At 49.0% G+C, this 13,114-nt stretch overlaps 1 protein-coding gene across 8 annotated transcripts in view; it reads left to right on the top strand.

The window, feature by feature from the left end:
- Window positions 1-12,370, top strand: part of PPP2R2D (protein phosphatase 2 regulatory subunit Bdelta) — a 59,168-nt gene extending 46,798 nt beyond the window's left edge. For 5 of the 8 annotated variants that reach the window (XM_017513542.2, XM_017513544.2, XM_017513546.2 and 2 more), the window contains 4 exons: window positions 1,876-2,053; window positions 3,212-3,376; window positions 5,643-5,904; window positions 11,507-12,370. In XM_017513542.2, coding sequence (XP_017369031.1) covers window positions 1,876-2,053; window positions 3,212-3,376; window positions 5,643-5,904; window positions 11,507-11,786 — 885 coding nt within the window. In that variant the 3' untranslated portion in view covers window positions 11,787-12,370. Of the gene's footprint in view, window positions 1-1,072; window positions 1,245-1,875; window positions 2,054-3,211; window positions 3,377-5,642; window positions 5,905-11,506 lie in introns of all 8 variants that reach the window. The other 3 variants (XM_037733144.1, XM_017513550.2, XM_017513543.2) reach the window with 3 other exon arrangements.
- The last annotated feature ends 744 nt before the right edge of the window (window positions 12,371-13,114 follow it).

Below are 13,114 nucleotides of genomic sequence, written 5' to 3' on the forward strand. Positions count from 1 at the left end.
TTCTAAACTGGAAGTGATGGGACCCCCGAGGGCGGGCACTGGTTCTAAACTGGAAGTGATGGGACCCCGAGGGCGGGCACTTGACCCGCTCCAGCCTTGTCCATCTGCTCTACAGCCAGCACCACCTCCCACGGGGTACATGTGCACAACCCACCCTCAGAAACCCCTGTTCCTCCTGATGGGACCCCGCCACCACCCATGAGCTCACGTGCTCATTTTGGGAAAACAATAGGCCTTTATTAGGCCCAGTCTCGGTTTTATTCAAGGCTGCTTTTGTAGGTTTAGCCTAAATAAAACGGGTATAATAGGTGGCCCTACTGAAGGCCTGTGAGAAGTGTAGTTATTTCATTAGTCAGTGTGCAGAGAAGAGACCACAGACTAGGTAATTCTGTACATTGACTTAGGTCAGTATTTGAGATCTTACAGTTCAGAGTGGACTGTTAATGTATTCTAACCCTAACCGGATAAGAGTCAGAAATGTTGCTGCTTTTAAATTTTTGCTCTAAATTATTTTAGTGCCAGGAAAGGGATGTAATTAAAAGAAGGAATCTTGGCCAGGCGCGGTGGCTCATACCTGTAATCCCAGCACTTTGCATGCGAGGCTGAGATGGGAGGATCACTTGAGCCCGGGAGTTCAAGACCAGCCTGGGCAACATAGCAAGACCCCTTCTCTAAAAATGAAAACAAATTATTTTGTATGTAAATGAAATTTTTTTTAAATAAAGGAAGGAATCTTTGTAAGTATTGCAGCTATCATGTGTTTTGATTAATTGTAGGTTTGTTAGAGGATTGTGGCAGGTGTGTGTTTTTAAGCCTGAACTTGGTAGACCTGACCCTTCTTGCTCTAGAGACTCCAAGGGTGTGGTCAGCACTAACTATGTTAAAATCAGGGAAGTCTCACTGTACATACTTTTCCAAGTTCATTTCCTGCAAAATCAGCCAGATAAGACTCAGCCGAGAGATTTTTTTTCCCTAAGATTTCATGGTTCTTCCTTCTGATTTCTAATTACAAGAATAAAGACCCTATCATTAATTTTTTGTTTTGATTGTAAAGCTTATGCTTTTCTTGCAGCTGGATGTTAGTGAGATGCAGGCCCTTTTCCTTTTTTCACGTGTGATGCTATTCCTCATGCCTGAGCTCTCGCCTCTGACCACAGGCGCCCTCCGGCCAGCACCCTCTTCTCTGTCCTTTCCATTTCAGTGTGATTGGAAATGGACTCTCCCAGCACTCAACACAGAGATGGGTACGGGAGGTACCTTTTACTTGTTTTAACCTCAAATGAAGTATAATATGTAACACGTACCCCATAGTAATACATCTGCCCCGTAAGTGACCAGACGACATGCCCATGTAGCCAGCCCCAGACCGAGAAATGGAGCATCCTCAGCTCCTCAGGGCCCTCCTGTGCACCCTGCCAGTCCCTGGAGCCGGCAGAGGCTTGTGGGGTTTGCACCAAGAAGCATACTCCTGGTGCAGTGAGGGGAGGTTTGTGCATCCAGCTGCAAGGAGAGGACAGAGAGAGGGGCTCACCTGAGCCATCCAGGAAGACTTTGCTGTCCAGCGTCTCAGTGTGGCCACTGGAGGACACAGGAGAGGGAGGGAGCACAGGCCTCGGTGCCCAGGCAGCTTGTTAGCCTGCCAGTCTTTTTCTTCAGTAGGAACAATGGAAGCAAGGGGCAAGACTTGGAATAGAGTATTCCATTTTGTAGCGTATTTTCATAACTCTGCTGATTGGTTATTTGGAGGTATTGCCTGTACACAGTTCTTACTGAGCCTTGAACATAAACTTGTCCTCTTTTGTTATCTACTGTAAGTGTTTTAATTCTGTGCTACTGTGATCTTTGTTTTGAATTCCTATTTCCTTCCATTTTTAGGTCCCAATATTGAAGCCCATGGATCTTATGGTAGAAGCGAGTCCACGGCGAATTTTTGCAAATGCTCACACATATCATATAAATTCCATTTCAGTTAATAGTGATCATGAAACATATCTTTCTGCAGATGACCTGAGAATTAATTTATGGCACTTGGAAATCACAGATAGAAGCTTTAGTATCCTTCCTCAGAAGGACACTGGCATTTTCCTTGGGGCTGGTCTTCAGATGGTGATTTCTCTTGTTCCTTTACACGCCTGTCTCAGAGTCTAGTCTTGTAAATGCTGTGGCTGCACGGTGGCCTGCAGTGTAAGTTCTCTGTGATTTGAAATGTTTGTCCCGAAAAATACAAATTTCCTTCTACCTTTGGAAACAGTTCTCTGTATAGTGGGAATTACCTAAAGTCCACTGCCTGCCTGGTTTAATCAGAGACAGTTTTAAATAGGCTGCGTTTGAAAAACCAACATTACGTGTTCTTTTTTTATTTTTTTTTCCTAAATTTGCTAATGGATGATATAAAATATTGGTTCAGGTTAGAGTGGCGTTTAATCACCTGTCTGAGCAGCAGCTTCCAGTAAGAACCTGTGTTCTTCCGAGGCTGTGCACGGTCTGGGGGTCCTAGCCCTCCTCACGTGGGCTCCTTTACAGCCAGCGGCCAGGGAGCAGGGGGTGTGCTTCGTCTGCAACCTCTCCCAGGGCCCTGCCATCCAGTGCTGTCCCTCTGCTGTCCAGTGGCTTGAGCTGGGGTTCCACATCGTGTGTTGGTTTTCTTAGTAGTTTCAGCTAAAAGGGTGAAGCTGGCCTTGCAGTCTGAATTGGCCTACCACTGAATTCTGCCCTGTATTTTTCCCAGTTGGAGGATTTCTGTATAGGGCAGCCTGCTATGTTGGCTCTGCTCAGAACAAGCTCTTAATGTCAGGTAATTAGAAAAGCAGCGTCTTTTGGAATTTGGCAGTATTCTTGTGTCCGTAATTATGTATGGGTGTGTAGGATTTTGCACAGGTGGTGCTCGCTTGCTTTTCCTGTCTATATGATTAAGTATGTACTGTCTTGCTATCAGAGGGTTTCCGTAGAACATTAATAACTGCAACAGGATGAAAATGGTATTCGCGTGTCTGTGTCTGCCCGGGGTCGGGGCGTTGCTGTAGTCTGGTGAGGGTGCTCATCCCAATCCTCTTAGCAGGAGCTCCTTTGGAATTCAGGAGGTGTCATCGGCCTTCTTTATGGCTAATCTTTTAAACCTCACTGCACGGACTACTTTACGTCCTATTTCATGTGACTGAATTTGACTAATTAAAAAACAGCTGAGCACTGTGCCTTAACCACACACTCCCAGACATCGTAGACATCAAGCCTGCGAACATGGAGGAGCTGACGGAAGTCATCACTGCTGCCGAGTTCCACCCGCACCAGTGCAACGTGTTTGTCTACAGCAGCAGCAAAGGCACCATCCGACTCTGCGACATGCGCTCCTCAGCCCTGTGTGACCGACACTCCAAGTGTAAGTGCCTGGCGGCTCACTCTGTCACTCAGGCTGGAGTGCAATGGTGCAATCTCAACTCACCGCAACCTCTGCCTCCTAGGTTCAAGCAGTTGTCCTGCCTCAGCCTCCTAAGTAGCTGACATTACAGGCATCTGCCACCACGCCCGGGTAATTTTTGTATTTTTAGTAGAGACAAGGTTTCACCATGTTGTCCAGGCTGGTCTTGAACTCCGTACCTCAGGCGATCCACTCACCGTGGCCTCCCAAAGTGCTGGGATTATAGGGTGACCGCCCATGCCCAGCGGTGCCTGGCATCTTTTAAAGCATCTCCTTTAGATCTTCTTGTTCTTCAGAGGTTCTTCTAAGTCATCTCCAAAGACTTAGAGGGTTCTTCCTGTTCCCCAGGCACCTTTGCGCACCTGGGGAGCCCTCCATTGCTGGGGCCGTCCGAGCATGGCTGTGTCAGAGGCTGCCGCTACTAACTGGAAGTCGAGGTCATGCTTCCCACAGGCTTGTGGCTGTAGGGTGAGTGCCTTGGTACCACCAAGAAGTGGGGTCACTTCTGACCAGAGCCTGAGTGTCTCCTCAGCGGCTGCCAGCACTGGGTCCTACCAGAGCACCTCATTGCCTCTGCCTCTGTGCGTGAGACCTGGGCCGAGGCCGCCAGCACACAGGGGGTTGTTCCCAGCTGTTGGAATGAGCTCTGTTCATATTGAGCTTTGCTGAATTGGAAGCCACTTCCCTGAGCTGGAAGGCTAGCATTTTAATCCACTGAACTTTCAAGTTCCTTCTAGGTGAGGGAGGTTTTGTTTTTGTTTTTATTTTTAGCCATAAAGAACGGGCTCAACTGCATACAGTGCTGTACTCAGCATGTCCCAGTGTCCTGAAACGTTGCCAACTCCTCCCCCAGTGCCTGCAGGTAGACCGTGCCCAGTGACACTTCCTCTGATGGTAGAGCCCCAGTCAGCCCCACCAGACTATGCTCAGCAGCCTTTCTGCCTGTTCTTTCCCAAAGTTGAAGTGTGTTTTTAAGAATTTATATTCCTGTTAGAATTCCTGCGATGAAGATTAGTGTTTTATAGTACTTAGCCTATATCTTAAGCATAACATTCTTGAGTAAATAATTTCAGATTCCAGGAGTTCTGTTTGTCATCAGAGTGTTTGTCATTTGAGTAAATGCTTGGTGTCAGCATAGCTGGCTTCAGGTTAACTTCAAATGTAAAGCTAACAAATACATGTTCCTACATCAAGGAAAAAGAGAAAAAAAACCCTAAAGCAGTTTGAAATAAAGGAAGTATAAGCCAGGTGCAGTGGTGCATACCTGTGGTTCCAGCTACTCTGGAGGCTGAGATGGGAGGATCACCTGAGCCTAGGAGTTTTGAGACCAACCTGGGCAACATAGTGAGACCTTGTCTCTTTTTAAAAAAAAAAAAAAGGAAGCACATGTCCCCTGGCCTCAAGTTTACTAACCCTTAGGGCATATGACCACAGACTAGGGCAGTCAGTGGCCCCGTGGGGCTGAGGCGCCTCACTCTGCCACAGGTGCGGGTGGGGGGACCTCTGTCCACTTACTGCAGAGAAAGCAGGGTCTGCCAAGGAAGTGCGCAAGTCGTCTGAAAATAGGAACTCAGTTTTGTCACAGTAGAGCTTGAGTATCCAGGATTAGAGGCAAACTTGCTGGCTGGCTTTGACCGGAAGGACCATGATGGTGATTAAAATCTGGACCACAGCGTTGCTGGTCAAGGTGGTCACTCAGGCAGACCCACAAGCTGTCAGCCCTCCGAAGAGCAGGCACTTTTTAGAGGCCCAGACCGCTGTGTCTGCGTGACCATGTAACGTTGTTTGTGTCTTCCTGTGATGTACATGGGATAGGATTTCGTGTCCTGGGGCCTCGTGCCCTGAGGACGCGAAGACACTCCTCCCGTAAGGTAGTGATGTTGAATTTGGGCACGCGTCAGGATACCCTGAGGAGCTCCCACAGATGGCTGCCCCCAGGACCTTGCCCAGAGATTCTGACTCATCAGGGTCTGGGTGAGACTTGGGTGTCCGCACCTCTCGTGCCCGCCCCTTGTCCATAGCTGGTGCTAGAGTGCCTTATTCTAAGGTCTTGCCCACAGAAGTCACAGACGACGAGAAACCTAGAGAATCAGAAAGATCAGAAGACCTAGTACTGTCGAGAAAGAGCCCTTCCAGAGCCTTTGAAGAGGCTATGTCCTGCTTGAACTTGGATATGGTTTTTCTCTGATTTTTAAACAGAAGCTGAACACGTTGTTTTGTTTTTCAGTTTTTGAAGAGCCTGAAGATCCCAGCAGTAGGTCCTTCTTCTCGGAAATAATCTCGTCCATATCCGATGTAAAGTTCAGCCACAGCGGGCGGTACATGATGAGCAGGGACTACCTGTCAGTGAAGGTGTGGGACCTCAACATGGAGAGCCGGCCGCTGGAGACCCACCAGGTCCACGAGTACCTGCGCAGCAAGCTCTGCTCGCTCTATGAGAACGACTGCATCTTCGACAAGTTTGAGTGTTGCTGGAACGGTTCGGATAGGTAAGGCCTACGTGGAAATGAGCAGCCGCCCCCAGCTTGCGATTTCCCAGAGTGCAAGGTCAGTGAGGGAGGGCGCTGTCCTCCAGCGCCACAGAGGACGATGTGCACGGGGTTGTTTTCCAGGCCTTTTGATTGATGGACAATAGTATCAGGGTAGAGAAACTCCGGTCTCTCAGTAAGTTTCTCACCTAGCTCGTAATTCCATCTATATTTAGTCCAGACGTATAGCACTAAGTACAGGTTGGCTATGTTTTAAATGCTTAGCCCAAGATCAGGGAAAGGAAGGAAGTGGGGGCGTGCTCACCTCACGGGAATGGCCACGCTGCACTTCGCCTTTCCTCTGGAAAGAAGTGGCTAAAAACACCCCCAAGCCCACTGCCTGCCGCGCTTGGACACAGCATGGTCTGAAACACCAGTGTGATTTGTCATGTGATGTTCTCGTACCTTGATCATTTATTTTGTGTACATTCTTTAAAGTTATTATGATTAGTATGGTTGAGAGTTATGTTTTATTATTATGCAAAAAGTTACATTTCAGATGATGGCAGATTATTTTGCACCATTTTTATGTAGAATTTTTGTTCAGAACTTAACAGAAGATGAGTCTGCTGTTGGCAATAAGTGATTCACTGGATAGTCTATAAAATCCTCTGGCGTAAACACCTAGAAATGCTGGATATGATACAGCAGGTGTCTCTTCAGGCATGTAGTTGAGCTCACAAATAAGCAAGGGAAATCTCACACCGGCAGAAAGTAAGAGGGAGCGGAAACCAGAATGGTAGCCTCTGAAGGCGTCTCTTCCGAGAGCAGCCTTGCAGCGCCGCTGGCCTCGGGAATCAGCCCATAGTGGGAACCGCTGCCTCCCGTGAAAGACAGGTTGTGGTGCAGAGCTGAAGCCTTGGCCACGCGAGGTGTGGAGTTGGAGCAGGGACCCTCCGTGATGATGTCTCACCCACTGGCAAATGAAGTGCAAAGGGAAGCGTATCTGTCTGAGACCTTGCCTTCGGGTGGCAGCACCCCCTGAGAGGTGTATCACCTCCCCTCACAAGGGTTTGAGGCCTGTGTCTGCGCCAGCTGCATCCTGACCTGCAAAATCTCACACTTTGGAGCCCTTTCTTTCCACGAGGGCTGTGTGCGGGCATCTGGAGGGACCAGCGTGTTTCCAGGTCTGGCTTCTACTCTGTTTACAGACTGATCTTCTAGCCTGTAGCATCTCACAGATGTTGTCTGAAGACGTGAGGCTCCCGGGTCCTCCTGGCCCAGCAGGCAGTGTGAGCCTCTCATTGGCCTGCTTCCCCCACAGATGGACACACAGGCCGTGGCTGGTGCACAATGAGCTTGGAGAACCCACTGCTTTCACAGTGAGCAGAAAACACACCACCACATTCCTCCAGGCCGCTGGCGGTAAGCACAGCCCTAAGAAGTGGCCCAGTTAGAGAGAATGGCGTTCTTGGCAAACCCAGTGAGAACACGTGTGGTGGGCGGCTGCTGCCAGCACACTCGGGTCTCTCTGGATTTCCTCAGATTACAATCATCTAAACACGAGCTCACAGGTGAAAGCTGCTGAGCATGTACCGGGAAAGCCATCATGAGCAAGTCAGCAGAACCACACGGCAGCACCGAACCTCCAAGAAGTCAGCTGTTGAGATCCTGAGTTAAAGAAGATAAACTGAGAGTGCTGGAGGAAGGAAACAGCCTGGACCAGGAGCCACTGACCGCCAAACAGCCAGGGAGACGAAGGGAATCAAAGAGAACGTCTGGAAATGGCGCGTGCGGTAGATGGAACTGTGTGGCTGGAGCTGCAGGTCCGTTCTGGCCAAAGAAACCTTGTAGTAGTAGATGGCAAAGACAACCAGAAGAAATGGTGGGCTAAAGAGCCAAGCAGATAGAAAACCTGAAACAGCAGGAACCGCAGAGGCCGGGCTGAGGCACAGCACACATTTCAACGGACAAGTGTGGGGGTGTGAGGCTTAAAGTGACAGTGGCCAGGAATTTTCTGTAACTTATGAAAGCCTGAATACACAGAATCAGGAGGCACAGAAATGCTCATCCATAATATAGTGAAATTGCAGGGCACCAAACACATCTTAAATGTGCCCAAGGAAAAAACACAAATTACCTCCGAGAGCAGACACCGAGACTGAGACGAGGCTTTGCGACGGCCACAGTGGGAGCCAGAAGCCATGTGACAGATACAGCGGGTGTGACTCGTGACGTTCCACCGCCAGCTTAGAATCAAGCCTTGAAATAGATGTTCGTTCAAGAATCTGCTTGTGATAAAGGCATTTTCAGATGGGAAGCAGTGTATTGCAGCAGGAAAGTCAGTAGCGTGAGCTGTAAAAGAACTCGCTGAAGAACATGCTCTAGCAGCTGGAGAGTGGCCCTGCAGAGAGGGGCTGAGGCAGACAGGCAGGGGAACAGCCATGCGGACCCCACAGAAAGGGGCTGAGGCAGACAGGCAGGGGAACAGCCATGCGGACCCCACAGAAAGGGGCTGAGGCAGAGAGGCAGGGGAACAGCCATGCGGACCCCACAGAAAGGGGCTGAGGCAGACAGGCAGGGGAACAGCCATGCGGACTCTGCAGAAAGGGGCTGAGATAGACAGGCAGGGAACACAGCCCGCAGGAGGAGAGCAACGCGGACTCTGAAGCTCCTCCAGCGGAGCGACCTTAGTTATCTGTGCTAGGGGGAGAAAAATGAGAGCCCTCACCAGCTCCACACAGTAAATAAGCTCTGAGTGCTCTAAAGCCTAAGGCGTCCTGAGCTCTGGAGGCAGAAAGTTCTTAAACAAGGCCCCAAAAGCCCAAACAGTGAAGGAGAACATTAAGAAATTCAACTGCATTAAATTTTAAACTTCTTTATGTTGAAATTAAAAGTGAAAACAAAATCCACAAAAGCAAGCATAACGAACACAGATTGAGTATCCAGAACATGTACAGAATTAGGAGTTCACACGAAGCTAGCAAACAACTCTGAGAAGAGCAAAAACCATAAATGGGATTTCGCAGAAATGGAAAATAAACAGATAGAAATGCTCATCCTTCTTAGTGATCAGCAAGTAAAGTCAGAGGGGCGTCCTTTTACACCCATCAGAATGATGATGGTGTCAGGGAGAGGGTGGAGGCCAGTGGGCTCACCCAGCACCCTTGTGGCCCTCCTTGGTGCCATTCAGTCTGGTTGGGAGCTACCTGCACATACAGACGACAAAACATGCTGAGACATGGAATAGTAAACTCCTGGAGGCAGCCCACAGGTGCAGAATTAGGGGATAGACAGGTGAGTTCTCGATCATAGTGACATCTACTGAAAAGCGGTGAGAATTGGTGAGATTTGGATCTCACAAAGATAGTCCACAAAGAAAATTCAGGAGGAACGCATATAGTAACATACAACATGATATGTTTAAGATATATCAGACAGTTTTATTTGTTTTTAAGAATCCATAACTATTGGCCAGGTGTGGTGGCTCACACTTGTAATCCCAGCACTTTAGGAGGCTGAGGCAGGCAGATACCTGAGGTCAGGAGTTCAAGACTAGCCTGGCCAACATTGTGAAACCCTGTCTCTACTAAAAATACTAAAATTAGGTGTGGCGGCGGGCACCTGTAATCCCAGCTACTCGGAAGGCCGAGGCAGGAGAATTAATTGAAACTGGGAGGCGGAAGTGATTGTGGCACTGCACTCCAGCCTGGGCAACAAAAACAAAATTCCATCCAAAAAAAAAAAAAGAATCTGTAACTATTCAAAATATAAATGTGTGTGGGGATGACACATACTTCTGTAGCAAGTGATCCCCCAGCTGGGGACGGATGGGAGATCATCTTTCTTTCCAGAGTGGCACCCAGTGGGAGTTTGCTGTCTTAGCAGTGACTTGCAGGTACATGGATATTCACTGTATTCTTCATTCCTCTTGATAGATTTGAAATATTGGAAAGTGCACTTAGATCACGTGCCCGGTAGCATTTGCCTAGTGCATTCACTCTTGCAGACATGCTCATGTCTTCCTGCCTGGACCCTTCTGTTGAGGGATGCCATGGGGGAGAGTGAGGTGCTTCAGTGCTGCCTCCGCCCAGTGCAAGTCCCATGTGTGGCAGCGCCTTCTCGTGTTCTAGGCTGCCCCACAAAACCAGTGACGCATTGACTCTGTGTCTGCCTGTGCTGTTCCCTTCCTGGGCCCGCCAGGGCTGCTGGGCAGTGCTCTTGTTTGCCGTGAGGAAACGCCCACTCTGGGGCTGGCACTGTCTGTCAAGAATTGAAAAGTGATGATAAAACTGTGTAAAAGCTGATGTGCTTTTCATTATTGCCACACACCAGCAATTCCGTCGGCCATACTTCTTCCCAAAACTCTCGTTGTTTGTGTTCTGAATAACAGTTGCCGTTGAGTTTTAATAACATAAATGTAAGCTCCAGATTCACACATTCTTTTTACCCTTTTGTAAACATTGTTTTCTTTGTGGAAACTAATTTGGAGAACTCCCAGTCAGCGGCACTCACGTGCGGACTTGGTGGCACTGGAGGGCGTGGGACACACCGTGTGTCTTCTGCCTCGGTGGCACTGTGGGCTCCTGCATGGATGCAGGAGACGTGAATCAACATGGAGAGCTAACTGCGGTTTCTCTTTTTTTAGCTTGTCTTTTTTTTTTCTGCTGTGAAGTTTTAGAGAAGGTCAATCAGACACTAGATACTTGTAAGCAGCCAGGGTCAGTGCTGGGCCATGGAATGGAGGTGGCCCGCCTCTTTCTCGTGGCACCTTGAAGACGTACGGGCAGGAAGGCCTCTCGCCATGCATCACCATGGGGCAGGACGTGAAGGTGTGCGCAGTGTCAGGGGAGGAAGTGAGTGTCAGGACTGCCGGGGAAGTCGGAAGGGCTTGTCGGAACACATCCGTCCTCCGAAACTGGGCTCATAAAGCCATGGGTCAAATCATGACAGCGTTGCTATTATTCAGCCATTTTCCATCATTTTTATAGAGAAAGTAAGATTGCAGAGGTCTTTGCCAAAATTATAAAGTTGTGTCATGAGGATGTGTGCTTGAGTGGTGTTTTTCAACAGCAGAGACACGTGAAAGCCATTACAGTTGGTCTTGAAGAAACAAAGCTTGGACAGTTTGTGTCTGGAATGTGTCATGTGAAACGCGGCCATTCTGAAGTTCCGCCTCACCTAGCCCAGTGTTTCAGATTCTGTTTGTCTCCATTGCTTCATTTGAGAGAAACTTTGTGAAATTAATAGAAAAGCAGCCTGTGAGTGAAGAAACGCTGACAGATGTGACTAAGAACTGTTGAATATGAATTATGTCCAGGTCAGCTTTGACTGGATTATGGACACAGTGCAGAGCCTAAGGCTTAAAAGTAAGCTGCACTGTCACTCATGAGTGAGATAAGCAGGTGGGGCTGTTTGCAGAAGATGTGCTCATGTAGTTCAGTGAGAGTCTTGACTGCGTTTCCCTTCTGACCGTGATTATGATTGTTGCTTCCTGATTTCCAAAGGTCACTGGGTTGTACGGGCGGGTGGGTGGTGTGTCTGTGTGCCCCACAGCAGGGGTCTGCGTTCCTGCTGCCGCCCCCCACTCAGGAGTGCTGCTGTCTGCTCTTGTTTTGAACAGCGCCATCATGACCGGGTCCTACAACAACTTCTTCCGAATGTTTGATAGAGACACTCGGAGGGACGTGACCCTGGAGGCCTCGAGAGAGAGCAGCAAACCACGCGCCAGCCTCAAGCCCCGGAAGGTGTGTACGGGGGGCAAGCGGAAGAAAGATGAGATCAGTGTGGACAGTCTGGACTTCAACAAGAAGATCCTGCACACGGCCTGGCACCCCGCGGACAGCGTCATCGCTGTGGCTGCCACCAATAACTTGTACATATTCCAGGACAAAATCAACTAGAGACGCAAACGCACAGACCCAGTCGTGTCTGGCCTAGTTAGCCGGCCATCTTTCTGTCGGAGAGCAGGCACCAGTGTCCACTCCATTAAGAACAGTGACGCACCTGCTGCTTCCCTCACAGACGCAGGAGAAAGCAGCCTCCGCTGGAGGCTGGTGTGGTTCCGCCTTCGGTGAGGCGCGAGACGGGCGCTGCTGCTCACGTGGAGACGCTCTGGAAGCAGAGTTGATGGACACTGCTCCCAAAGGGCCATTACTCAGAATAAATGTATTTATTTCAGTCCCAGCCCTCCTTTCCAATTAATAGACCAAAAAATTAACACCCAAGAGCAAAGTCATTGTCAGATCCCTTTCTCCACTTCTTTCCCTCTTCTCTGCCATCGCACCTGGGCTTTCCCTGCAGTGTGGCGTGGCGACTGTCCATGTCCTCTCCAGCCTTCCTCTGAGTCCTGGTGGCTCCATGGATGTATGGATGTGGCCCGAGCAGGCTCAGGCGGCCCCACTCACCCACTGCGTCCACCGTCACCCCTTCGGGTGTGACCTCTCAATAAAAACAACACACTATAAAAAGTGTTTTTAAATCCAAACATAAGTATTGTCTTTTTATTGCTTTCACTGCATAGAATGAAGTAATGCAGGATTATCCTTTGGAACTGTTGCAGAAATGTGTGTCCTCCGGCAGCGTGGTGGGGGGTGTCGGGGTGTGCAGCACTTCTCTCCCCAAGCTACCACCGGCTGTGTTTCTGTAGAAGTAGCCCATCGGATGCACCAGCTACGGTCTGGGGAAAGCCAGAACTGAGGCAACCTCTGAGAAAGAAAATTGCAAGGAAGAACCGAAATTGCTGCCATCCAGTTAGCCTGGTTTAAAGTAGCCTCAAATTCACTACAGTTGAAGAAATAAGTGCTTTCTTTCTAAGGATTTTTAAAAAGTACTTTGGGAAAAATATACTTTTTAAATATTGCTAAAATTACAGGCATGCTAAATTTCATCCTGCATTTCCAGCCAGCAAAATTCAGCAATTTTAATTCCGTGATGCCACCAGTACCTTGGTGGTTTATTTTTCGAAGTAAGATCTTTGATATCAGAAATCAAGATTTTCCAAGACAAATAATACAGAGGTGTGCCAGTGCCAAGTGCCCAGAGCTTGCTTGCGTGGGATTTAACACACACACCCGCCACGTGTCCCGGGGGGAGCAGAGAGTCGGGCTCCTGTGCCCCCGTGGAGGTGAAGGTGAAGGTGTGTGCTGATTAGTCCACGTGCGCAGGAGCAGGATGTCCGTTCTCACCCTGAATTAATGCTGACAGACGCCGCTTGAGTTCACATGAAGTT

The sequence above is a fragment of the Cebus imitator genome, unplaced genomic scaffold (assembly GCF_001604975.1).
Source record: "Cebus imitator isolate Cc_AM_T3 unplaced genomic scaffold, Cebus_imitator-1.0 Scaffold495, whole genome shotgun sequence".
Lineage (NCBI taxonomy): Eukaryota > Metazoa > Chordata > Mammalia > Primates > Cebidae > Cebus > Cebus imitator.